The following is a 25,816-nucleotide window of genomic DNA, read 5'->3' as shown; positions in this document are numbered from 1 at the left end:
AGAGGTGGCCGGATATTTTCTTTTTTTTTTTTTGGGATGGGGTGTGTTTTGAGGGCGGTCGATCAGGCTCGTGTTTCAGAGGCCATGGGGGGTCGGGGCTGGCCCGAATTTTTGGAGTATAGTAAGATTCATAACTGCACCGGTGGACATAAAACCGCGGAGCTCGTGCTGACGCGGTGGGTGCTATCTGCGCACAGGGGCCTGGCGTCGGATCCCCCAAAAACACACACACTAACACTCATCAAAACGCGAACACACTCCCTGCGATACACCGCAGCTGCAACTTCGCCGATCTCGGCGAAATCCTTCAACCCGAGGAACTGCATGTCTAATTTTTAGACATGTTCAGATTTGTGGACTCACGGACTGTCCTGCTACTTGTAGCGACACAATGTATTTTGCAAACCGTTGTCAGATGTCAGCGAGAGGATGACCGTAAGTTGGACCTTTTATTTTTATCTTTGTGTGTGTGTGTGTGATTTTCATTGAAATCCTAACTTTTTCTCCCCCTCGTAGTAAATGCCTTTGGTGTTACCGTGGCGATAAGATGGGGCAAGTTTGTGCAGGTTCAAAGATATTTGACTTGCCCCTTTGCTCCTCCTCACATGGATTGTGGAATTGTGTAGTTTTTTTTAACAGTTACGTTAAAATATTATAGTTGACAGGGATGAGATGCTCCAGCAGCTGTTTGTGTCTCATAAATATATTAATAATACAAATTCCATAGACCTGAGATGCAAACAGAAGCCGGTCCTCCGTGCGCTTTGCAATTGAAAACCTGGATTCGGGGATCACTGGTATCGCGAGATCCAGACAAAGCCAAACAGTCTTCACCTAAATTCCTAAATACCAAAACGGCCCTCTATTGGGCATATAGAGCATTATATAGGGGACTGAAGCCAATTTTGCATACCCTATGTGTTGCACTAATACAGGGTATGGGGTTATTTGAGAATGACACACAGCTGTATTTCAACCTTAAAGAAATTCTTACCTTACCTTGCCTCAAGCTAAACAGTCCAGTATGCAGCAAGTGAATGAAAGTTTTTCCAGACGAATACCACAGACTGCAGTCATAGCCAAAAAGTTATATAATAGTGTGACTTTAAACATTAAAAGGTTGGATTGTAGTGTGCATGGTAAGGTGTACTGCTTTTATTAGCCGACCCATAAAGAGTTTCATTCCTTTTGTAAACGTTAATGTTGTTCATTGTTATTGTTCAGGTCAGTTTTGTGATTTGTAGACTAGTGCTCTTCTACAAGGGAATACCTTTTTCTTAGAAGGAAGGTTGTAGTAACATAAAAGATTCAGCATTTCGACCCCACTGAAAAAAAAAGTATATAATAGAAATATGTAGGAAGAATAGTCATATCATTATTAGAACTCAATATTTAGGAAAGAGCAGCGAGTATACGTATGTTGAGCTCTTATATCGTAACATAGTAAAGAATCCTATACTTTGATAATGATTAGTTCCAGCTGAGACACTGTGCAGCACCACTTGTCACTGGTTTCTGTAGTAAATCAAAGTATTTTCTCAGTTGGTGCTAACTCAGCATGCGAGGATGCACACCTGTGTGTGTATGAGCATGTGAAAGACAGATTAAGACCAGCAGTGTGTCCCAGGATGGCTCAAATGGTGCTCCATCAGCAAATGTTCAAAGGGGTTTGGTTTATTTGTTTAGTGTTAGGGCATAGTTCACAGGGGCTGAGATTGATGAGTTTGGCAAAAGGGACTAGTGGAATGCTGTCCAAAGGGACCAAAGCCACAAAGGACATCATCAGACTGCCACCAGGGTAAGAATCAGACTAGGATCAATTTAAGAATCAGATTAGGACCAGCAGGGAATGATACATAGACTGGCAGGTTCAAAGGGCCATGAAAATCAGTTGGAATTGAGTTTGACAGGTGGACAGGCTAAAGCTATATAGTGTAATCTGTGATGTGTACACCTTCTGTCCCTTTATTTGCAGGGATAAGTATTGATGGGAAGAACTGATGAGGGTTTTCCCTCCTTCTCATCATGTGTTCAGTTACTTACTGTCCCCTTTGGCCAATCAGACAAGAATGATAATTACAGCAGCATGTCAGCATGTTTTAAGCTGTACAGAAAAATATAGGAGAACTTTTAAGGAATTGTATAGCGTGAATGTTGATTTTGTGGTTTAGGCAGAAACACTTGCGCCATTCACTTCTACATTTCCCTGGGAGGTTCAAACTTTACTACTCCACAAATAGGTCATGCACAAATGCCCATGTGTAGGTATATGTGTATGCATTTGTTTGAGGCCTGCCCTGTCTGACCCACTGAGGTGTGTTTGCACTATGGTGGTGAGACCATTAGATCCAGATGGAGGTTGTGAGTATGGTGTGTTTGTTTAAGGCACAAGGCTGTCAATGCCTCCCTGTGTGTGTGTGTGTGTGTGTGTGTGTGTGTGTGTGTGTGTGTGTGTGTGTGTGTGTGTGTGTGTGTGTGAGAATGGCCTATTCATGCCAGGGCTGGTGGATGCAGGATTTGGTTTCACTCCGAATTAGAATTCACATAAGCCCATTATGTGAATTACTGTATAGTTACTCACATACATTGGGGTATATGGATACAAATACATTTCATATACATACATCATTTAATAACATATCTTTTGGACTTTGAAATTTATAGTATAGGCAGTGTTCTCAGTCATGGGCTGTAAGTTTTATTTATCTGAAGTACATTGACTGTTGAATAGCTGTTGCATGATCGACATATTATAATAAAGATTCATAAGTATTATGAACATATAATATTTAATATCAGGTTATATTTGCATGGGACACATAAGAAAAAGTATTTATACCACAACTTGGTTTGTATAAGGCCATGTGTATGTGCTCACCTGTGTCTTACCCTCACACATCTCCTCTGCGTTGGCCCCCTTGTGGTGGCTGCAGAGGAAGACATAGGCGGCTGCATCCAGGATGGCCAGCATTTCGAGGACCGTGCAGTTTGGAAGCCTGAAGCGTGTCGGGTCTGTGTGTGTGACTCGGGATCAGTGCTCTGTGATGAGGTCATCTGCGAGGAGCTGAGGGATTGCAACAATCCTATCATTCCACCTGGAGAGTGCTGCCCCATCTGCCCTGCTGACCAAGACCAAACTAGCGGTCTGCTTTCTCACACACCTCTCTCTTTGCTCATTATACCTGTTTCACCCCCCTTTGCTGTTAGTTTTGTTTTCCGATATTGTAACATGTAACCAGGCCCCACCCAGTCTATTAAAAGGGAGGGGTTTAGGTTAAATGACAATTGAATTTGGAATTCAAACCTAACAGTACCAGGGCAAAAAGCACTTCTGAGTTTTATGTATTATACATAAAAACAAAAATGAAACATTTTCAGCTTTTATTCCCTTAGTTAATAGTGCATATTTAATATTATAGTAAAACTTAATTTAATAGTGTTAATAGTGTTTCTTATTGATTTATTCAGCTGTTTTGTTCATTTCAAAGGGAAGCTGGTTTGGGACTATTTTGAAATGAAAATTATACTTTATAGTCTGCTAAACCCGTACATAAATAAATGTAGGATTACAATGTTAGTACCAGAAACAACCAGGCTATGTGTATTTGTATGCTACTTTGTTTAAAAAAAAAATATATATATATTATTTTGACTTTAAAATCCCATCAGGCAAAAATGCTGCCTCCAGCACACTATAACAGTGATTGTTTGAACAGCTAAAATGTTGCATGTAGAAAATGTATCTACATTTTTTGAGATTTAGACATATTCAGAAATCTAATTTGCCAGTTATAGACTATGCTAAGAAAATAAAGGAAAACTTTCATTTTGAACAGTAAACAGTAAATGTTTGCTTAGGCCTGATCCTGATATTTACTTTGGTCACTTTCACTTCAGGCTGTTGAAATGAAAGCTTTAGGAAAACCCCTTCATCAAACAGCTGAATTTAGAAGCCAGCACTACTGTATCAGATTTATTACACTATTAATTAACTACTACTTTACAAATAAAATAAAACACAAAATAAATATATAAAATCTATATTATATATTTAAATGAAGAGAATGGAACACTAAAAGTCTGAAATAAATCTGAGAAGTGTTACTGCAGAAAGCTTTTCATGCACAGCCTCACTTGCTGAGGAAAACCTGTGTTAATTATACTTTAGATTTTTTTTTTTACATTAATTAAAGTGTTGCATGAAAAGGCTTTTGCATTTCCATTTTATTTATGGTGAAACATGTTTTACAGTTCATGTGAAACACAATGCATTTTGATTAACAATTCCAGCAAAGACTCATTTTTTTTATCTGCTATTATTGCCAAAGAGTGAGTGGTTCAAGACATGTTTAATTGCTATACATGTGTGATAACTGAACCACTGCTGCTGCTTTCTCTCTTCCTTTATAACACTAACTCAGCAGAATGGGATCAGAGCATGATGTGGTGGTGGTGCACTAATTAGTGCAGCAGTGCTGTCCGGTTTTTAAGCCCCTGTTTTGTTTAATCCAGGAACCACTGTTAAGTGGTTTTGTCAGTCAGATGAGGTTATTAAGAACAATTTCTGAGATGGTTTCTTTTGAGCTCTCCACTTCTAATCAGTTTAGCTTGTTATGTTGTCACATCATTTCGGTGACCCTTGGTTGAACTAGTGCAAGTGTTTTTTTTTTTTTTTAAACCTTTCTCACTGATTATTTTAAATAATGTGTCAGTTAATGTTCATCAAAGTTGTGTTCATTTTTAACATTGTCTCTTAAACCCCCATCTCTCATTTTCTGACTGCACTACAGAGACCTTTGGTGTAAAGGTGAGTGCAACTGTTATTTCTTTCTGATCATAAAATCACAAGATAATGCATTAGAAATAACACTAGCAATAATACAATAATGTAATGTGATTTTATCAATCATTATTTAAATGCAAAATTATAAATTAATTAATTACACACTTTAATGTGAACTTCTCACTTCTTACTCTCCATGAATCTATATAACAATTTAATCTAAAATCTAATGTAAACCTCTTCATATTTTATTATAGGGGCAAAAAGGAGAACCCGGTGATATTGCAAATGTAAGTTTATTTATTTAAATTTGGCATCATAGCTGTTGTGTGTTTTTTTTATTATATTCCCTGATAAAGGGAAAACATCTATTGGACTGAAATGAAAACAAATCAAAATGAAAATATTTTATTATAATGTCTGTAAATTTCTTAATATTTATAAACAATAAATAATAAACTAATTATACCCTCTAAATATGTGATTCTTTATCAAGCATTATACAAGCGATTTAAATAATAATGATGGGATTATCATTTAATTGAAACAAGATGGTCTTTAATGATATTTATTATTATGTTTTGTGTATGTGTGTGTGTGTTTCTTTAGGTTCAAGGACCAAAAGGACCAGCTGGCCCCATGGTGAGACATTTTAAAAGATTTTAATTCAAGTGTTAAAGTCATGAATGCGGTCATAATGTTAATGTGCTGTCAATATATCTCCACTAGGGGGCTCTGTAAACTACAACGTGTTTGCCCAGAATAACAGTTGTAGTTTTAACTTTGACTTTTAGTATAGACATATTTAGTTTTTTTCATTTAATTTTGCTCTAAGTGAACTTAAGAAAAAAAATTCAACCTTATCTTCTTTACTATTTCAGGGACCACCTGGAGAACAGGGACCACGTGGAGACAGAGGCCCTAAGGGTGAGAAGGTAAGTTGGTTTACATTTTTGACATATTTTCTCCTAGCGGCAAAGTACTGAATAAGGCATAACACTCATCATGATCTTATCATGTGAAAGGGATTGTGCTCATGTCTTCTATTTGCTTCTTTTTTCATTAGGGAAGTCTAGGACCCAGAGGAAGAGATGGCGAGCCCGGCACTCCAGGAAACCCTGGACCCCCTGGACCTCCCGGACCACCAGGCCCAAACCCACCTGGACTTGGAGGAGTAAGTATTTCAGTCCTGTCCTTTCTGTTCTTTAGCTTTTAACTCCTCTTTCAATTTCCTCTCCTTAATGTAATAAAACAAATTATTATTCATGCCTTTTGTCTTAAGTTTCTGTTTTTGTGTGTGTATGTAGAACTTTGCAGCACAAATGTCTCAAGGTTTTGATGAGAAAGCTGGAGGAGCTAACTTGGGTGTGATGCAAGGTCCAATGGTGAGAGACAAACATAAGACAACCATAAATACATCTAATATTATCAGCTATCACTTAAAGAGCAAGCCTTGCTCTATAAGATCCTCTTGTATATTTGAAAGAGAAATGCTAATTTAATTAATTAAATCACAACATTGTACATGCATATCACACTTTATAATACAAAAAACAATTAGTAAAATATTTGAAACAGACTGGTATGATTGAATCAAATGTTGCATACTGTACAGGACTAGCTCTGCCTGGTCCATCTGCACCCTCTACTGATGAGCAGAGATTTTTTACACTTCACCTGTTACTACTGAAATGTTTGGAGTAATGATGCAAACCCAACAAAGTATTATTATAATATTATTGCCTGCACATTCCAAATAATTAAACAATAGCAGTACATTATTATGATATATATATATATATATATATATATATATATATATATATATATAACATTATATTCGTTGTATATATGAAATAATTGACTAATTGAACTTTATATACGCACTTTTGTAGGGCCCCATGGGTCCCCGTGGTCCTCCTGGTCCCTCTGGAGCACCTGTAAGTATACAGATACACCATCACATTTATAATTTACACATTTTATAAAAAGAAAAAAAGAAAAATGTGCAAAAAATGTCCACTTTATAATTATATGTCTAATGTCTTCTAAAGTGGAGATGTAATGTATACTATTTATAGCACAGATCCTAAACAATAGACAAACTGAGAATAACATTTATTTATCATACATTAAACAGTGAACCTTTTCATAAAACATTATATTTCCCATGTAAAGAGAATAAGTAGGTTGGGAAGCCTGAGGCTGAGTCATTGATGAAATACTTACATGAGATATGTGACTCATAATGTGCATCTCCTACATACGCCAACACATAATGACACTCTCTCATCTGTTCAAATGTAGGGCCCACAAGGTTTCCAAGGCAGCCCAGGAGAAGTTGGCGAACCCGGACCTTCTGTGAGTATTACTGTTGCCCTCCTTTCATCTTACAATGCCCAATTGCACATATCACCCTGGCAACTATAAAACGCAAACACATCCACCCGTATTCTCGCTATTTTATACCGGTTCACCTTATTATTTATTTCTATCAGGGCCCTATGGGACCTCGCGGCCCACCTGGACCATCTGGAAAAGCTGGAAGTGATGTGAGTACGATTTTCGAACCCTCTGGTTGTTATTTAAATGGTTCTGTTTTTTTTTTTCATATTTCTGGTGCTAAGTTGAGTGTTTAACTGTTATGCTTGCACCTGATCTTCTCTAGGGTGAGAATGGCAAACCTGGTAAGCCTGGTGACCGTGGACCTACTGGACCACAGGTAAAACACGTTTGTATGAGTTTTCTGAAGTCTCTGTTATGTCAAGTAGGATTTGTGAAGGGCCAGTTTTTTTAACCTGTGTGTGTTTGTTAAACAGGGAGCACGTGGATTCCCTGGAACCCCTGGACTTCCTGGCATCAAGGGACACAGAGTATGTTGTAAAAGGATATTGTCTGCAACTTCTTTTTTTGTAGTCTTAGTGTTTGGATTATAGATCTGTTTTGTTCGTATGTGTAAGTGGAAGAAAATGTTAAAATGATATCTGTTTGTTTGTGTAGGGACACCCAGGTCTTGATGGTGCCAAGGGAGAGACTGGAGCTGCTGGTGCTAAGGTATAAAATCATTGTGTCCTTTAGATCACAATGTACAAAGCACACCTAACAAGGGCTAAATAAAAAAGGCTTTACCACATGCATTGCATGTGTATCTTGACAGATGGTTTATAGGCCAGGGCTTGTCATAATTCTTGTGGCCATGGATCCCTTTAATTGTACAGAAAATTCCACAAACCTCCTCCATTCATATTTATAAAAACAAATCACTTAAATGTGTACAAAAATAGTTTATTTATTTGAGTCATGGAGCTTTCCATTCTGGAAATGTACACAGACATTGGCATCATTTATTAAAATACAGGTTTTTGAGCCATTAAGAAATATATTAAACCCATTTAATCAAATGGAGCAATCAAACAGGCTAATGACTATTAAAACTTAATAATAAACATTTTAAAATTGATTTTTCAGCTGTAACTGAATAATAAAAAAACACACATCTGGAGTCCTACAATTGGGCCACACCTGTAGATGACCTAAAAATTACATTTATACACTACACATGTGTTTAAACACATACTCAAATGTAGATGATCCAAAGATGTGTAACAACTTTTTAATGATCTAAAAATAAATCTAACCAGCAGAGCAGACAATACATATGTACTTATACTTATAGTTTTTATTGTTCATTTTCTACATATCAATAACAAACCAGTCTTAAACATTCATCTCTCCACACTCCATTCCCACAGGGTGAATCAGGTTCATCTGGTGAGAATGGCGCCCCTGGACCAATGGTGAGTAGGTTATGTTGTATAATGTTAAAAAACCTGTCCTAGTGACCTAGTATTTAATGCCCAATACAGTTTACTCTATACAACAAATTTCTCTCTCTTGCCCTTGTTTTTTTTTCTTAGGGCCCTCGTGGTCTTCCTGGTGAGAGAGGACGTCCTGGACCATCTGGAGCTGCTGTGAGTAATTAGCTAGTTTTATGGTGTTTTATGCTATGTATCTAAAATGAATGATTGTGGGTGTATTATAACAGTTGGTTGGATGAACAAATCTTAAGTGTTGTTCATTAAATGGGATTTTGGTCTAAACCTTGTTAGTCATGCATTACTTACTCAGGTCTTGTGTCTCTACAGGGTGCCCGTGGTAATGATGGTCTTCCTGGGCCTGCTGGTCCTCCTGTAAGTACTCCCTCTCTCATTGACAAGTCTTAGCATCATTTGAACCGAGCAATAAGATGTTCTTATTCACATTATATTAACTTTGAGTACTTTGATGACTTTGTTGTGCAGGGACCTGTTGGCCCTGCTGGTGCCCCAGGTTTCCCAGGATCCCCTGGTTCCAAGGTAGGTCAAACCTTTCAATCACCTGAATGAAACAGGCTTTTAAAATTGCTTAATAAGTTGGCAGGTTTATAGGATGTAGTTTAGAAATAGCCCAACAGAAGATTCTGTCTGTCATTCTCACAGGGTGAGGCCGGACCTACTGGTGCTCGTGGAGCTGAGGGAGCCCAAGGACCCCGTGGAGAGGCTGGAACTCCAGGATCCCCTGGACCTTCTGGAGCCAGTGTATGTAAAATATATGATTCCAATACTCAGGCAACATATACAATTTTCTTCTACTAGTCCAAACTTCATGGAGGCAGCTGTACCTACAATGTTCAATAATTCTGCATATATTTTACAAAGAAAACAGTTTGACAACACAGAGATAAGCCACAACATGATTCATATACTAAAAAAGAGTAATGCCCTATTATTTAAACATGTACCTGATCTACAAATCTACATCGCTACTAGATCCTACTATGCTTTATATTTTAAAATCTATCATTCAGGCATATTGCTTTATTACAATCACACAATTCTTCAAAATACTAAACACAATTTTTATGCATTTTAGGGTAACCCTGGTACTGATGGTATTCCTGGATCCAAAGGATCTGCTGTAAGTTGTTATTTTCCATACCGTCACTATTTGTATTATGTTATTTTTGTAAAATACATTTTGCATTTGCTAGCGTGATTATAGCTGATTATAAAAAGTGATTTTTAGATTAGGCATAAGAAAATGTTGCTGAAGAAGACTTCTGAAAAGACTTCACTTCTAATTGGTGTGTTCCTCTACAGGGTGCCCCTGGTATTTCTGGTGCCCCAGGTTTCCCAGGACCTCGTGGCCCACCTGGACCTCAGGGAGCTACTGGACCTCTTGGGCCCAAGGGTCAGAGTGTAAGTATTTATAATTTTATTCTGCATATCATTTATTCCATTTATTTTAATAGTTTTTGTATATTAAGGAATCAATGCGGACTGTGTGTCTTAACAGGGAGACCCTGGTATTGCAGGATTTAAGGGAGAGGCTGGACCAAAAGGAGAGAGGGTAAGCCAAATGCCATGATATTTAGAATGATCATTAGTGCAAATTTTACCGTCATTATCATTATCAAAATAGCATGCTTTTTATTATAATAATTTTTATTTTTGTTTGGCAATTATATTTTACTTGACAAACTTGGTGTCTTTCCACAGGGTGTGGTAGGACCTCAGGGTGCCCCAGGCCCACTTGGTGAGGAGGGCAAGAGAGGACCAAGAGGAGAGCCCGGTTCGGCTGGACCTCTTGGACCACCAGGAGAAAGAGTAAGTCTGATAATGTTTCTTGATATAACATTGCTTCTAGTGCATAGTGCACATCTAATCTAAATATCTAATAATGTAAATTGCCTCTATTTCTCCTTACTAGGGAGCTCCAGGTAACCGTGGATTCCCTGGTCAAGATGGTCTTCCTGGTGCTAAGGTGGGTAAAATTTGCACATACAGTTTTCTCACAAGCAGCTTTCAGCATTAGTATCACTTGTAGTAACTTTATACATGTTATTCTTGGATGCTTGGATGCTAATCAGTCCTCTGATGTTTTAATAGGGTGCACCTGGTGACCGTGGTGTTGCTGGATCATCTGGACCAAAAGGTGCTGGTGGAGATCCTGGTCGTCCTGGTGAGCCTGGTCTTCCTGGAGCAAGAGTAAGAAAGTTTTTTTTGTGAATGTTTCTTAATGAAAGCAGACTGTTCTGGTGATTGTATCTTGACTTTATTCTTGTTAAGTCATGTGCATTTGCAATACAAATTAAATTATTGTATTCTTTGTCTTTTCTCCTTTTCCTGCATGTCATAGGGTCTCACAGGTCGTCCTGGAGATGCTGGACCCCAAGGAAAAGTTGGCCCAACTGTAAGTATTCCACAATTTCACTCAGTTTACCAGCATTTCATTCAGTTTGTCAAATTTCATGCTTAAATAACAAATGACGCAATTATACAAGGATCTTAATTTTTGTAAAGCTAATTTTTGGCATTGTTAAAACTACACAAATAAACTGAATTGAATTTAATCACATAGTTTGTATTTCACACACATCTTGCTTATGATAAACCGATATTAGTTTGATGCTGAAGGGAATTATAATATGTGAAATCTTCATATAGGGTGGTCCAGGTGAGGATGGTCGTCCTGGTCCCCCTGGGCCTCAGGGAGCTCGTGGACAGCCTGGTGTGATGGGATTCCCAGGACCCAAGGGAGCTAATGTAAGAGAGCCATATTAAGGTTTTCTCTGTGATTAGATCCTCTTATTAAAGATCAAAATTGTGTTTTTCTCTTGGCTTGAATATGTATCTTCCTTTTTTAGGGTGAGCCTGGCAAACCTGGCGAGAAAGGACTTGTTGGCAGCCCTGGTCTCAGAGTAAGTAATCTTTAACTCTACACAGTAACTCATTATATTCAAAAATATTAAGGAATATCCCATAATAAATTGCTCTGTCTATGTCTATCTTCAGGGTTTGTCTGGTAAAGATGGTGAAACTGGGGCTGCTGGTCCTCCTGGCCCTGCTGTGAGTTTTGTTTTATACTAAGAATTGTGATTATTGTTATGATTATGATTAAGGTAATTTTCTCAAGAAACTGTGACCCTTTAATAAAGTACAGTATTAATATGACATACATCATATTGAGATTGGGATAATATTAGTATAATCTTACATTATTTCATATTATAATCATATATTTTTAATTTAGACTGGAAATTACAGTACTGTTTATAAAAATGGTATATTATAACAATACTATATCAATATTTTAGGGACCTGCTGGAGAGAGAGGTGAACAAGGACAGCCTGGTCCTCCTGGCTTCCAGGTACAATAAGCACATTCAATCAGACATTTATAATCACCTGTATTGATTATAATGTGCAAAATGAAAGACCTCTTGTGGTGTGTTATTTTAAATTAATGTAAAAAAAAGATTACTTCTGGACACTGTTTTGCAATTGCTCAAATTTATCATCTGTTTTTGCAGGGTCTACCTGGACCTGGTGGACCACCAGGAGAGGGCGGCAAACCAGGTGACCAGGTGAGAATGATTCATGACTCGATTGTCCTCTGTCAATTGCTCCACCTTGATGATAGCAATACTAATTTTGGGTATTGTAAAAAAAAAAAAAAAACTGTAATTTTTCTTTCTGTCTGTCTACAGGGTGTTCCTGGAGAGGCTGGTGTCCCTGGTGTAGTTGGACCAAGAGTGAGTTCCCTGTTTCACCATCAATAATTAAAGTCATACATTATACAGACTGGATGCACATATACTAAAATTGGATAAGCACAGTGAATTCTATGTTTGGACCAGTTTCAATTTGTAGAAAGATAACTCATTCTGTCCAAATCTTTGTAAGGGTGAGCGTGGTTTCCCTGGTGAGAGAGGAAGTGCTGGATCACAGGGTCTTCAGGGACCTAGAGGACTTCCTGGAACTCCTGGAACTGATGGACCCAAGGTAAGATTATTTTTATATAATATTTTAATGGATCTGCAACCCACCATTTTACTTCTGATTCAATTTAAACATCACTGTTCTCTACAATAATTTTACTTGTACCTGTATTTATTTTACTGTGAAATTAGTTTATTCAGCATTAAAGCGTTTATGTATAAAGCATTTATATCTATTTATGTCTATGTATATTTATGGCTCCTCAGTTGTTTTTTTTGGGTGATTAACAGTTCTAGTTAGTTTTAAGAATTTGTATTTGGCCTATTTTTATCAGACAGACTCTTGTAATAAGTCCCTTGTGGACTTATTATCTAGGGGTTCCCTCATTTTGATAAAGCAGGGGTTCTCCAATTAGGGTTTTAGATAGAACTTATTTTTTGCATCCCAAGATATTTACATTTATGGGATTTGGCAGATGCCCTTAACCAGAGCGACTAATTAGAGCGACATTTATTTTATTCATACAGCTGAGCAGCTATAGGGTGACATAGACAGTCATAGCCAATTTGACAGTCATAACCAAAGTTCAATGCCTTAACCTCTAAGCTACCACTGCCAGAAAACTGGTAATGTGAGGTTCAATGCAATTGTTTTCATTAACATGGTAATTCCATTAGTCTATTATTATAGTGGTCAGTAGTCATTTTGTATTACTATGTTGTAGGGTGCGATTGGCCCGGCTGGTGCTGCTGGTGCCCTGGGTCCTCCTGGACTGCAGGGTATGCCTGGTGAAAGAGGTAGTGCTGGTATCCCTGGACCTAAGGGTGACAGAGTAAGTAAATCTAAACCTAATCATACAACTCTTTTACATCATTTACTATGTGGAGTAGTTTTATTGCCTGACTTAACAATCTACCTATCAACTGACTTAAGAACAATCTCGCCTTTTTTAGGGTGACTCTGGAGAGAAAGGACCTGAGGGAGCTCCTGGCAAAGATGGTGGAAGAGTGAGTGCTAAACTTTGTCACGTATTAATGCATTTCATTCATCAAGTTATTTCCATTTCAGAAAGTTCATATTCAAGTGATATTCTTACATATTCTTGTATCTGTCTATAGGGTTTAACTGGCCCTATTGGTCCACCTGGTCCTTCTGGTCCCAATGGAGCTAAGGTGGGAATCTGATCTGCTTAAAGCTGCTAATGCTTCTTTTTAGTTTTTTTGTGTTTTTTTAATGTCTTTATTCTTATCTAAAATCAATAATCTGTCTTTCTTTCAAAGGGTGAAACTGGTGCTATTGGCCCAACTGGACCTGCTGGAACTCGTGGTGCACCTGTAAGTTGATTTTGTGTTATTTTGTCTGATATCTGTGTTTGTTTAAGCATATGTTCCTGTTGTAACTTTATATTGAACTTTATTTAATCTCATTCTAAAACCTTATTCTTTTCTCTCAAGGGTGACCGTGGTGAGGTTGGACCTCCTGGCCCTGCTGGTTTTGCTGGACCCCCTGTGAGTAGGGTTACAATTACGATTTTTAACACAATGCTGCATTAAGTTACTAAAAAAATTGTCAAAAACATTAATAAATACTTCTAAAGTTCTAAATCGTTGCAACTTTATTAGAATACTGATTTCCTCCAATAAGCAGCGATAATTTATTCATGATATATCGCAACTCATTAGATCAGGGTGTCACCAGATTAGGAACTAGATGTAAATGGGGTTGTAATGGAAGGTCCACTTTCTTGGTGTCACTTTGAAGCACACTTTTTACTATAGGCTACAATTACAAAGTGGTTTGAAGTTTAACCTTTAGTATTTTGGGCCCAAAATATATTTATTTATTTTACAGACAAGAAAGATATTGAAATAAAATTGTTTGAGTTTGTGTCATTTTAAAACACTATCTTTTGTAAGAGTATTGCCAGTTTGAGCAAGACCAACAGCATTAGTTACTGGTACACTTATCAGAGTAGCCCTTTTCAATACAGCCATTCACTGCATTATACCCATCCAACATGTCTAAATCAAATACTTTAGTCACCAAGTTAATATTTATTAATATTTCAAATTGTACACTTGATTTAACACAGATAAACATGACTAAAATAATCAGCGCATTTAAATATCTTGTTCCATATCAGGGTGCTGATGGCCAGTCTGGACTTAAAGGAGAGCAGGGAGAGTCAGGCCAGAAAGGAGATGCTGGATCCCCTGGACCTCAAGGACCCTCTGGAGCACCCGGTCCAGTTGTAAGTTATGTTTTACAAAATACACAATTGGATATTGCAGTTTGTCTTAATTGTTGAGTAATGCTAGGCCTAGATCAATTTCTTTTCAGAATGTGTTTCACTTAGGGTGGTAATATAATATAGTAGTGTAGTAATTCTACAGTATGTTAATTCACAGTTTCTTGATTTCAGGGCCCAACTGGTGTTTCTGGACCTAAAGGAGCTCGTGGAGCACAGGGAGCCCCAGTGAGTCATTGTTTTAATCATTACAATCAATGTATTTAACACAAATCTGTTTTTTTAGCTATTTATTTTTTCCGATGAGCATGTTCTGTAAAAGTGTCTGAATAAAAAGTGGTAGATATATCGTGTATGATTTGGACTAAGAGTTAACACGATATTCCTTATTTCAGGGTGCTACTGGTTTCCCAGGCGCTGCTGGAAGAGTTGGACCTCCCGGTCCTAATGTAAGCCACTCAGGAATACACATATCTTGGTTTATCAATAATGATATTCTAATGTTATAATAACATTTTAAATTCTGATGGTTTTAATATCATGAAAGATCATGCCGTCCATGTTTAATAATCAAAAGGTCTCAATACTAAAAATTATTACTTTTTTAAGTACATTTTGAATTCTTTCAATGATAAAACACACCTCTATTTCAAACTGGACATTTAATTTTTTATTTGTTGTTAATCTTGAGTGATAGAATTGATTAAAATAGGTATATATTTTTTAAGGCTAATACGAATCATTTATAATTTTTGATATCTCATAGATTATAAAAGGCTAACAGATGGATTTTTCTCTCTTCTTACTAAAATTTATTTTTCATTCTTTTTTGTCTTTGACTGGTTTTTAGGGTAATCCTGGCTCCTCTGGCCCTGCTGGTCCTGCTGGTAAAGATGGCCCTAAGGGAGTGCGTGGTGATGCTGGTCCTCCAGGAAGACCAGGAGATGCTGGACTGCGTGGACCTTCTGGACCCCCTGGAGAGAAGGGAGAAGCTGGAGAGGATGGCCCTCCTGTAATTCTCCAACTTCCATACTTCCACTAAAGAGCCATTAATAACTACATATTACAGATTTGATTGAGTAATTAATTGTTTGTTTGTGTCTTTCTTTTCTCTTTTTATCCTTAATTAGGGACCTGATGGTCCTTCTGGTCCTGCAGGTTTAGCTGGTCAGCGTGGTATTGTTGGTCTGCCTGGTCAGCGTGGTGAAAGAGGTTTTCCTGGTCTTCCAGGACCATCTGTAAGTATAAGAATGACTATAATAAATCTTTATTAGAACACAGACCAAGAAACACATACAAAGAGCTACAACGAGAAAATTTAAAGAGAATGTCAAATATATTGCAATTTTTCCATTGCAGTGACCCAAAAGATTTATATTGGTGATTATTCATCTACAAGCTTAAACTGTTAATTAAATGTTATTATATCTTAAATCTGTTCAAGTCTGCTGTTTATTATAAATAATTACAGTTGTTTTTATATTTGTTGGTTTTAAATGACATATTTAATTTTTATTCTTAAATAACTATAGATAAATCAATTGGATGAAATCCTGATGACTTAATGTATTACATGTTTAAAGGCTACATGCTTTACTTTTTAATCTACTTTAGGGTGAGCCTGGCAAACAGGGTGGACCTGGTTCTAGCGGGGAACGTGGCCCCCCTGGACCGATTGGACCCCCGGGAATAACTGGACCTGCTGGAGAACCTGGCCGTGAGGTAAAAAATATGACAAAAAAAAATGCAACACACTGAACTTGCTTTAAATTAAATATGCTCAAATGAATGTGCCTCACATGTTTTAGGAGCTATACTTTGGATTAGATGGTTGTAAATTCAAATCCCAGTATCACCAAGCTGTCACTGCAGGGGCCTTAAGCAAGGCCCTCAATCCTCAGTTGTATAACTGAAATGATTATAGAAATTTCAGTTTGAAATTATATTTGCATCCAAAATGTATTTGGATCATTGTATAAATGTTTCTTCAAACATATACAAACACATCCTGCCTGAGTCATTCAGATTTAATTATTGCTTAATTGTTTTTCCAGCTAAGATTGCTGTTACTATCTACTGATTTTAGGTATCCTACATAGTTTGTTGTTCTGAATGACATAGATTAGAGGGGTAGATAATAAAATCCAAGCTTATTTGAAATACCCTCACAAATGACTCCAGACTTCCAGACTGTTTCAGTAACAAATTCCAGCTGAGAGCAACCAATTCAAGTATGGCTGTAGTAATCAAGATTCTTTGTGAATGCACAAAATATAAAGCCCCTACAATCAACTGCAGAAGCAGTGAAATGTCAGTTAAAGGCCACATAGAACCAGAGTTTTTAAGCACCTGTTAAGCAGAAACTTACAATTAAATTCTTTCAGCTCAAAGTGAACTATTCATAACATAATAATAGTTACTAAAACATAAAACTCTCTCCTTTTATGAGCAAACTATGACAAAGTGACAAAAGAGTGTTAAATTATTTGTAATTATATAAAATATGAATTTTGTGTACTTTTTAGCATGACCTAGACCTAGAAGCAGTATGCACAGAGAGAAACACAATGGGCAGTGTTATAACATTAATATATAATGCAGAATGACAAGTGCAAGACTACTTGAATACTTTTATGAAACTAAAAGTGCATAGTCCAAGTGCATTGCATACTTAAGTAACCACAAAGAATGCTTCAGGAAAAGTTATTAAGGGCACACTATTGTTCAAGACAAACTCCCTAATTTCCAAAAGTTCCCACCCCTGGTCTTAGAGTACCCTCTTCCTGTATATTGTACTGAGCTCCTGCCCAAAGGACCATTTTGATAATGCAATAGCCTTCATTGTGCGACATTTTATATAGTCTATATTCTGACGTATATTTGATTAAGTTTCTTGCCTAGTGTATTTTTCATATCTTTTTAGTATCCAGGTATTACAATTGCTTGAAATTGAAATTGAAATTTGCAATTTGTCAGACACGACTGTGGTAGACCATTGGTGCTATGATGTCAAATAAACACTATTGATTAAAAAAAATCTAGGCTTCAACAGTAGCCAGAGCTGGTTTGTTCATAATAAACTAAACTAACTGATCTTGGATTTTGATTAGCTTTTGTTATGATACTACAATTGGTGGAATTTGAGACTTGTTAAATTAGCTGAATTAGCTCACACTGAGAATAGCCTTGATTTGAGGCAAATATGTGACGACTTAGATATACACTTTGCATATTATTAGTCTAGTAGCTACTAGCTATATGCTCAGCATAAAGAAAGGATTATGTTCATAATCATATATACCATATTAACATACCATAATACGATGGTAACAATGCACACTAAAGGTGGGCCATGTTTTCCATTTTTAAATCATAACAAAAAGATTGAAAAGAAATCTGCAATGTGTCAAACCTTCGTATCCAGATGAACAGTGATTTCAACCAAGCTTAATTGAAAGCAAAATAGAACTTGATACTGTTTGTCCCACAACTGGATGACAACACTGAATATATATTTATATGTCTTTGTCTTCAGGGTAATCCTGGATCTGATGGTCCTCCTGGCAGAGATGGAGCTGCTGGTGTGAAGGTAAAGAAATAAACATACACACTGACTTAATGATTTTACATATTTCTAGCTTTCTTGGGTAAGATTATAATATCAGATTTGTATAGCATATAAACTTATACAAACAACAAACTAAATACAAGTTTATGTTTCCCGCAGGGTGAACGTGGTAACACCGGCCCTGTTGGTTCACCTGGTGCTCCAGGTGCCCCTGGATCTCCTGGTCCTGTTGGTCCTGTAGGCAAACAGGGAGACAGAGGAGAAAATGTGAGTTCAACATAACAATGTCACTACATTAAATATCAGTATAGAAGTTACAATATAAGATTGTTAAACTCTACTCAAAATGGCCATTGCTTATGCCACAGTTTGGATAATATTTCAAGGGCTGTAACTGATATAAACTAAAAATTCTTTATTATACACAACACTGTTTTTTTTTTAATGCCTAACATTAAGATTTTAGATCATGGATTTTACTCATAATAGTAGTGATAATCTAATTTTGTTTCCTTACTATAGGGACCCCAAGGACCTTCTGGACCCTCTGGACCTGCTGGAGCAAGAGGCATGGCTGTAAGTACTTAAATTAAAGACTCAAAATACATCATCTATATATGTTTGCCACGATTGTGTAAGATAATTGTTAGATCAAATATTTAAATGCTGCCATGCCAAAGCTATGTGTCATCTTATTTTGAGCATCTTCATATTCTTTCTCCTTCAGGGACCCCAAGGTCCTCGTGGAGACAAGGGAGAGGCTGGTGAGGCTGGAGAAAGAGGACAGAAGGGACACAGAGGATTCACTGGTCTGCAGGGTCTTCCTGGACCTCCTGTATGTTCACTCATTTAATTAATTTGTATATAGTGGTTCCTTCGCAACACTGATAAAACAAACTTTTGACCTGGTATATTTAATGATGTTTGCATTTGTGTTTGTCATACAGGGTGCTCCTGGTGACCAGGGTGCTGCTGGACCTGCCGGACCTAGTGGCGCTAAAGTGAGAATCTCAGAATAAACTAATTAAAAGTCAAGATGTTTCTGAACATATTACAAGTGTTTTAATATTGTGACATTTCGAAAGTTGTATGTTAAAGCTATCTATTTCTTTTCTGTAGGGACCCCATGGACCTGTTGGCCCAGCTGGAAAGGATGGTGCAAATGGTATCCCTGGACCCATTGGACCCCCTGGACCTCGTGGACGTTCTGGTGAATCTGGCCCAGCTGTGAGTATAGACTTAATAACTCTTAGCAATTTATATTAAAAGGTGGAGTTCCAATAGTACATATCAACTGGATTTACTTTAAGTCTAGACCAGAGGTTTAATTTGTTAGAGTGTGTAGAGAATTGCTAGACTTGTCTGTGGTTAATTAATTTTCTCTTCATTTGTGGCATCTCTCTTTAGGGTCCTCCTGGTAACCCTGGACCCCCTGGTCCTCCTGGTCCTCCAGGCCCTGGCATTGATATGTCTGCCTTCGCTGGACTGGGTCAGACAGAGAAGGGCCCCGATCCTATGCGTTACATGCGTGCTGATGAGGCTTCCAACAATCTGAGACAGCATGATGTGGAGGTTGATGCCACCCTCAAATCCATTAACAGCCAAATTGAGGATATCCGCAGCCCTGATGGATCTCGCAAGAACCCTGCTCGCTCCTGCCGTGACCTGAAACTCTGCCACCCTGATTGGAAGAGCGGTAAGAATTAATATGAATAGAAAGGACAATAGTAGGCAACATACAGATTAAATGTACAATGAGGTTAATAAACAAATAGTATTAAGCATCCACTTTGAGATACACCAAAATGCCATAGCCAATAAACATTTCTCAGTATTGTAAAAGTAAGGACATAACTAATTGCTTTATTGGCAAATTTATCACTGTACTTCTGCCCACAGGTGAATACTGGGTGGATCCTAACCTTGGCTGCACTGCTGATGCCATCAAGGTCATTTGCAACATGGAGACTGGAGAGACATGTGTGAAGCCTACTACAGGCAGTATCCCACGCAAGAACTGGTGGAGCGCCAAAAGCAAGGGTCAGAAGCACATATGGTTCGGCGAAAACATGGGCGGTGGCTTCCATGTGAGTAATATATTTAAGTTCACAAAAATATGAATGCTGCTTTTTGTTCAAGTTGCATGCCACAACCGAACTGACATTATGTAAATTCGATTCATTTCCTTTTAGTGGTAATAATGGCTAGAACTTTTTTTTTTAAACTGTACATAGTAGAAAATCTTCACAATATGAGGTCATTACATATTTTTGTTTACTCACATATAATTTATATGACACAATAACCAACTAACAATTAAGTTTCAAACAATTTTAACATTTAAAAAAAGGAAAGTATGTGACTAATGTAATACAAACAATGTGTCACATTAGTCACATACTTTCCTTTTTTGAAATGTTATCTTCTCTGTAATGATTAATTGTTATATTACAAGGCACTGTCATTAACAACTTTCATTCTTCCTGTCTTTGATACAGTTCAGCTATGGTGAGAAGGCCCCAACTCCAAATGTGGCCAACATTCAGATGAACTTCCTGAGACTGCTATCTAGCGAGGCCTCTCAGAGCATCACCTACCACTGCAAGAACAGCGTGGCCTATATGGATGGGGTCACCGGCAATCTGAAGAAGGCTCTTCTGTTACAGGGCTCCAACGATGTGGAAATCAGAGCAGAGGGTAACAGCCGGTTCACATACAGTGTTGTGGAGGATGGCTGCAAGGTAAGATTCATACCCTCATATACAAGCATACACAATATAAAAAAATATTATTGTAGCTGAACATTACTGATTATTATGATTATGATGAGTTTTGACCGGACTACTCTGTTTAACAGAAACATACAGGCCAGTGGGGCAAGACTGTGATTGAGTACACAACTCAGAAGACATCTAGACTGCCCATTGTGGACATTGCTCCTTTGGACATCGGTGGAGCTAATCAGGAGTTTGGAGTGGACATTGGACCAGTCTGTTTCTTGTAAAAAAACAAAAAAACAAAACGAAGCAAATGTGGGACACAATATAAGACATGGAAAGTTATAAATGATAAGCAATAGCTCCATGAAGAAGCAATACACTCTCCAAATAACGAAATATGGAAGTAAAGGAAAAGAAAACCAAATTGAAAATTTATGCTTTTGTCTCTCACACACAAAAGTTGTGCATTTAGTGCTCTGGAGACCAGCACTAAGCAGCACTGCCCCATGAGTCTCTCCCTCTGAAATCCAGCCATGTTTCCTTCAAAGCGTCCTTCTTTCTGATGGGAGCTGAGACGAGGAAGTAACGAGTGAGCAAGACTAAATGAGTAAGGGATGGAACAGAAACATGGCTAGATGTCATCACATTCAGCAGGTGGAAGTGGTGCTTTAGAGCTGGGTGCATTTTAGGATGTATACAACAGAAACCCCTCCCACTAAGACCATCTTGATCCACACCCAGTCCCACTCAGCCCCTCCCTCTGCTTCCTGACTGTGACTCAGTAGAAACATCACATTCTGCTAAGTATTGTGAAATGTTAAAATTGGGGAGGGTGGGAGTTCATATTTACTGTGTATAATAAAGTACAATCCTGGTTCAGTTGTTGTAAAAGTCTGTTCTGCAACAGCTAGATCTATATATTTTCACAATTATGTGTGTTCGCGTGAGAGAGAACGTGTGTACCTGTGCACACCAAAAAAAATGGGGGAAGTGCAGTTTTTAGTTTTCCTTTTCTTTTTTTAATAGTGTACTTCAGTATTTTCCCTTGATTGCCCATTTAGGAAGTGCTGTCCCTTTACCAAAAAAGCAAAAGTAAAATAAATTTGGACGATATTTCTGGTTTTGTGCATTGTATTATCTTTTTTTTTTTTAAAGCTACCTCACAATAAAAAAACCTAAGTAATAATCTTGATGTGAATTCATCATAAGTAGCTCTGGGGGATCTAAGACAGGGGTTCATGCTTGATCCAATCCGTCTTCAGAAGGTGCTATTAGTTTAAATCTGTCCGTAATTATTCCCTAAATTGCCACATCCCCTCTCTACTAGCCTCACCCAACACATACAGCCTGCTCTGACACTGCAGAATGACCAGAACATTTGAACAGGAAGGAGGGGCTCCTCTGAGAGTAACAGAGTGTCCCGAGCAGGATGTGTGTATTTGTGTGAGGGTGTGTATATTTTTGTTATAATTAATATTATTATGAACACTCTTGTTTGTTTTCTTTTTTTTTTCATCCTGGTTTTGTTACGATTTTAATTAATGTAAATTGGAAATAAAGGAAAAAACAAGGAATGGTGAAGTCAGATTTTAATTGAGTTTTTATTCAATTAAGAATTTAACAATGAGCAAACTGTTAATAACTTGTCATAGAAGTATGCTTTTTAGGCAAATGTGTGTGTGTGTGTGTGTGTGTGTGTGTGTGTGTGTGTGTGTTTGTTGTCGGAACTCAGAACCCGTCTCTGAGCAGACACATCACGCTTGGAATCGTGTGTGTGTGTGTGTGTGTGTGTGTGTGTGTGTGTGTGTGTGTGTGTGTGTGTGTGCACGTGTGTGATGTGATGTGTGTGATGTGTAAAATATTTGACTATTGGCTAATCTCAACAAAGTATTGGATTTTTTTTAACAAAATCTGAATCTTGGTTACTGAGGTTAATTTAGGCATAGGCAAATCAGTTATTAATAACAGTTAACATGTGCATGAGTGCGTGTTTTAAAATGCAAAAATATTAACATTCTAAAAATATTCATTAAAGTTGGCCATTACAAGATACACTGTCACTTTCCTCACTGTGCAAGAAAACTATAACACCTCAAAGTCTGATTCCCCACAATGACCTCAGAAAGCAGATGACTAATCCAGATGCAATCAAGTAGGTTGTGTCCACCTCTGCTTGTCAATTTTATCAATCATGTAATTGCTTGTGTCATCTTATGATCTGTAATAAATACTGTTTAGCTCATGGGTTTGAAACAAGCATAGCAGCAGGAACTCCCACACAGGATCACTGGTCTAGTCTGACTGTGTAGGCAGAAGTCCAATATCCTCCACAGATATGCTGTCCATTTTTACTGACCTACTTCATTTGCATCATGGGTAAAAGAGAGTAGTTTCCTGCTTGACAAAATGTAGGCTTAATCTTTCACACCCACTAATGCAGCTGTCTATGACATCCTACAATGTGATGATATGTCCAGATTGCACTAAGCAGGTCATTTATTAAAACAGTGGGAGACACAAAGATATTTATGAAGCTTATGACACTCAGAAGACATCTAAACTGATGTTTGAGGCTCTTTTGAATAACTCTGTAGCTAATCATGTTTGAATGGACATTAAACGGATATGTTAAATGTGAACATGGGACACATTATAAGACATGGAAAATTATAAATGATTAGCAATAGCACAATTAAGAAGCAATGTACTCTCTAAATAAAGAAATATGAAAAAAATGGAAAGCACAAACTGCTTTAACACACACTTTCAAAAAATGCATTAGTGCCATGGACTAGCACTAAGTAGCACTTTCCTTGAAGTAAATAAATATATACTCAATAAAGGCAGAGGCAAACAGAAGTAATGCATGTATGTAAATATATATAAGGCTTTTATGATTTCTTCCTAATTACTAAATAATACAAATTTGATTAACATTTAGATATAAATCAATTAAGATTAAGATTAAGATGTGAATTTCTAAATGTAAGTAGATGCATTCAAAATCAAATATATATAAATCATATAAAATGCGACATAAATCTAGGTATTTCTTTATTTTACAGGCAAACTTATTTATTAATGATAGAGAGCTGAGGCATTGTATTATGTTAATGTCCAATTAAACAGAAAGATGCCAGTACATATGAAAATGCCATGCACCGATGTTCAATGTGGTAATGATAGCAGACAGTCCACCTATAGGTGTATTTGGTAAGGCATGGATGTAAAAAGGTGAACAAAGTGAACAGGGGGAGAATATGCACACAAACACACATGAGTTCAGGATCAAACCACGGACCCTTGGAGTTGCTACCTGCTACACCACCCACTTGACCACTTGCGATGTAGTGCCACAATTGAATGCACTTGAAGTCCTCAGCCTGAAGATTAGCACCATCCAAATCAGTAAAAATGCAGTTATTGTTCACAAAGCCTCTATTTGGCTCAGTGATGTAGTTATAGAATAGCTATTTACACAACTCACAAAGTGGCTTGCAACAACAACAACAACAACAACAACAACAACAACAACTTTAACTAGTTTTTGATTTTTGAAATGTGCATGTATTTTTCAATATTTACATAAAAATTATAACTACAAAAGTTATTTTTCAAAGAACTACCACTTGAGACTAAAATTGCAAAAATACATGAAAAGAAGATGAATTTGAAACAGAAAACCAACAAATAAGCAAAAATAATACATTTGTAATTTAGAATATTTTAATTGTTATTATTGTTATATATTATTATTATATGTGTATATATTGTTTACAAATTTAGTGCAATGTGTCTGCTTTTCTCTATACCACAAAATAGGTTAAATTAAAAGACAACATTAAAAAATATATGAAGGAATGAAAGAATAAATGTGCGAATTATGTTTTGATGAATGGCTAACAACATAGACCTTATCCTCACTAGCACATTAGACACCGTTGCCCCCATCCAGTTAAAAAAGGTTAGAGAACAAGCACCTGCACCTTGGTATAATAGTCATACGCATGCCCTCAAGAGAACAGTCCGTAATCTGGAGAGAAAATGGAGGAAAACTAAATTGGAGGTATTTAGAATTGCGTATAAAGACAGTATGCTCAGCTACAGACAGGCGCTAAAAGCTGCTAGAGCTGAACATCTGAGCGAACTCATAGCAAACAACAAAAACAATCCCAGGTTCCTTTTTTCTACAGTAGCTAAACTAACTACAAATCAGGGATCTGAAAATTGTGTTCCATCACAGTTTAGTAGTGAGGACTTTATGAATTTCTTCACTGAAAAAATAGATAACATTAGAAAAACAATTGTGGCAGTTCAACCTCTGAGACCATCTCCTGAGACAGTGTTACCTTCAACTCCACAACTCCACTATTTGACATGTATAGGACAGGAAGAGCTGTATGATGTTATTATCAAAGCTAAATCAACAACATGTCAGTTAGATCCCATTCCAACAAATCTACTAAAGGAAGTGTTATATACAGCTGGTGAGTCTCTTCTGAATATTATTAACTCCTCACTATCGTTAGGTCACGTTCCTAAATCCCTCAAGCTAGCAGTTATTAAGCCCCTCATTAAAAAACCTAATCTGGATCCAAACATGCTATCGAATTATAGATCAATTTCAAATCTGCCATTTATGTCTAAGATTTTAGTAAAGATTGTCGCTGCCCAATTATGTCCCCACTTGCAAGAGAACAATATCTTTGAGGAGTTTCAGTCAGGTTTTAGGCCCCA

General features: G+C 37.2%; 1 protein-coding gene across 2 annotated transcripts; it reads left to right on the top strand.

Annotated features, from left to right (window-relative positions):
- col2a1a (collagen, type II, alpha 1a) lies at nucleotides 1–22,192 on the top strand. 2 transcript variants are annotated; one of them, XM_046871305.1, is made up of 54 exons: nucleotides 1–435; nucleotides 2,934–3,143; nucleotides 4,791–4,807; nucleotides 5,041–5,073; nucleotides 5,393–5,425; nucleotides 5,665–5,718; nucleotides 5,850–5,957; nucleotides 6,091–6,168; nucleotides 6,679–6,723; nucleotides 7,091–7,144; nucleotides 7,282–7,335; nucleotides 7,452–7,505; nucleotides 7,603–7,656; nucleotides 7,784–7,837; nucleotides 8,536–8,580; nucleotides 8,701–8,754; nucleotides 8,929–8,973; nucleotides 9,085–9,138; nucleotides 9,262–9,360; nucleotides 9,695–9,739; nucleotides 9,922–10,020; nucleotides 10,118–10,171; nucleotides 10,321–10,428; nucleotides 10,532–10,585; nucleotides 10,711–10,809; nucleotides 10,961–11,014; nucleotides 11,269–11,367; nucleotides 11,469–11,522; nucleotides 11,617–11,670; nucleotides 11,919–11,972; nucleotides 12,135–12,188; nucleotides 12,312–12,356; nucleotides 12,508–12,606; nucleotides 13,268–13,375; nucleotides 13,497–13,550; nucleotides 13,662–13,715; nucleotides 13,824–13,877; nucleotides 13,998–14,051; nucleotides 14,687–14,794; nucleotides 14,966–15,019; nucleotides 15,187–15,240; nucleotides 15,642–15,803; nucleotides 15,922–16,029; nucleotides 16,406–16,513; nucleotides 18,327–18,380; nucleotides 18,519–18,626; nucleotides 18,882–18,935; nucleotides 19,087–19,194; nucleotides 19,307–19,360; nucleotides 19,479–19,586; nucleotides 19,767–20,055; nucleotides 20,259–20,446; nucleotides 20,858–21,100; nucleotides 21,217–22,192. In XM_046871305.1, exons 1-54 carry the CDS (start codon nucleotides 342–344, stop codon nucleotides 21,361–21,363), a joined length of 4,482 nt encoding a protein of 1,493 aa, XP_046727261.1. In that variant the 5' UTR covers nucleotides 1–341; the 3' UTR covers nucleotides 21,364–22,192. The 2 variants fall into 2 exon arrangements, with proteins under 2 accessions (XP_046727261.1, XP_046727263.1); XM_046871307.1 differs by lacking the exon at nucleotides 2,934–3,143 and having other exon boundaries at nucleotides 2–435.
- The last annotated feature ends 3,624 nt before the right edge of the window (nucleotides 22,193–25,816 follow it).

This window comes from Silurus meridionalis, chromosome 17, assembly GCF_014805685.1.
Source record: "Silurus meridionalis isolate SWU-2019-XX chromosome 17, ASM1480568v1, whole genome shotgun sequence".
Taxonomy (NCBI): Eukaryota; Metazoa; Chordata; class Actinopteri; order Siluriformes; family Siluridae; genus Silurus; species Silurus meridionalis.
Note: the sequence above shows the minus strand (reverse complement) of the source record. Positions and strands in the feature narration are given on the sequence as shown.

Coding starts and splice junctions, on each gene's coding strand:
- col2a1a (XM_046871305.1), top strand. CDS start 342: ATGTTCAGATTTGTGGACTCACGGACTGTCCTGCTACTTGTAGCGACA. Junction 7,657..7,783: donor CTGGCATCAAGGGACACAGA/GTATGTTGTAAA, acceptor TTGTTTGTGTAG/GGACACCCAGGTCTTGATGG. Junction 11,368..11,468: donor CAGGACCCAAGGGAGCTAAT/GTAAGAGAGCCA, acceptor TTCCTTTTTTAG/GGTGAGCCTGGCAAACCTGG.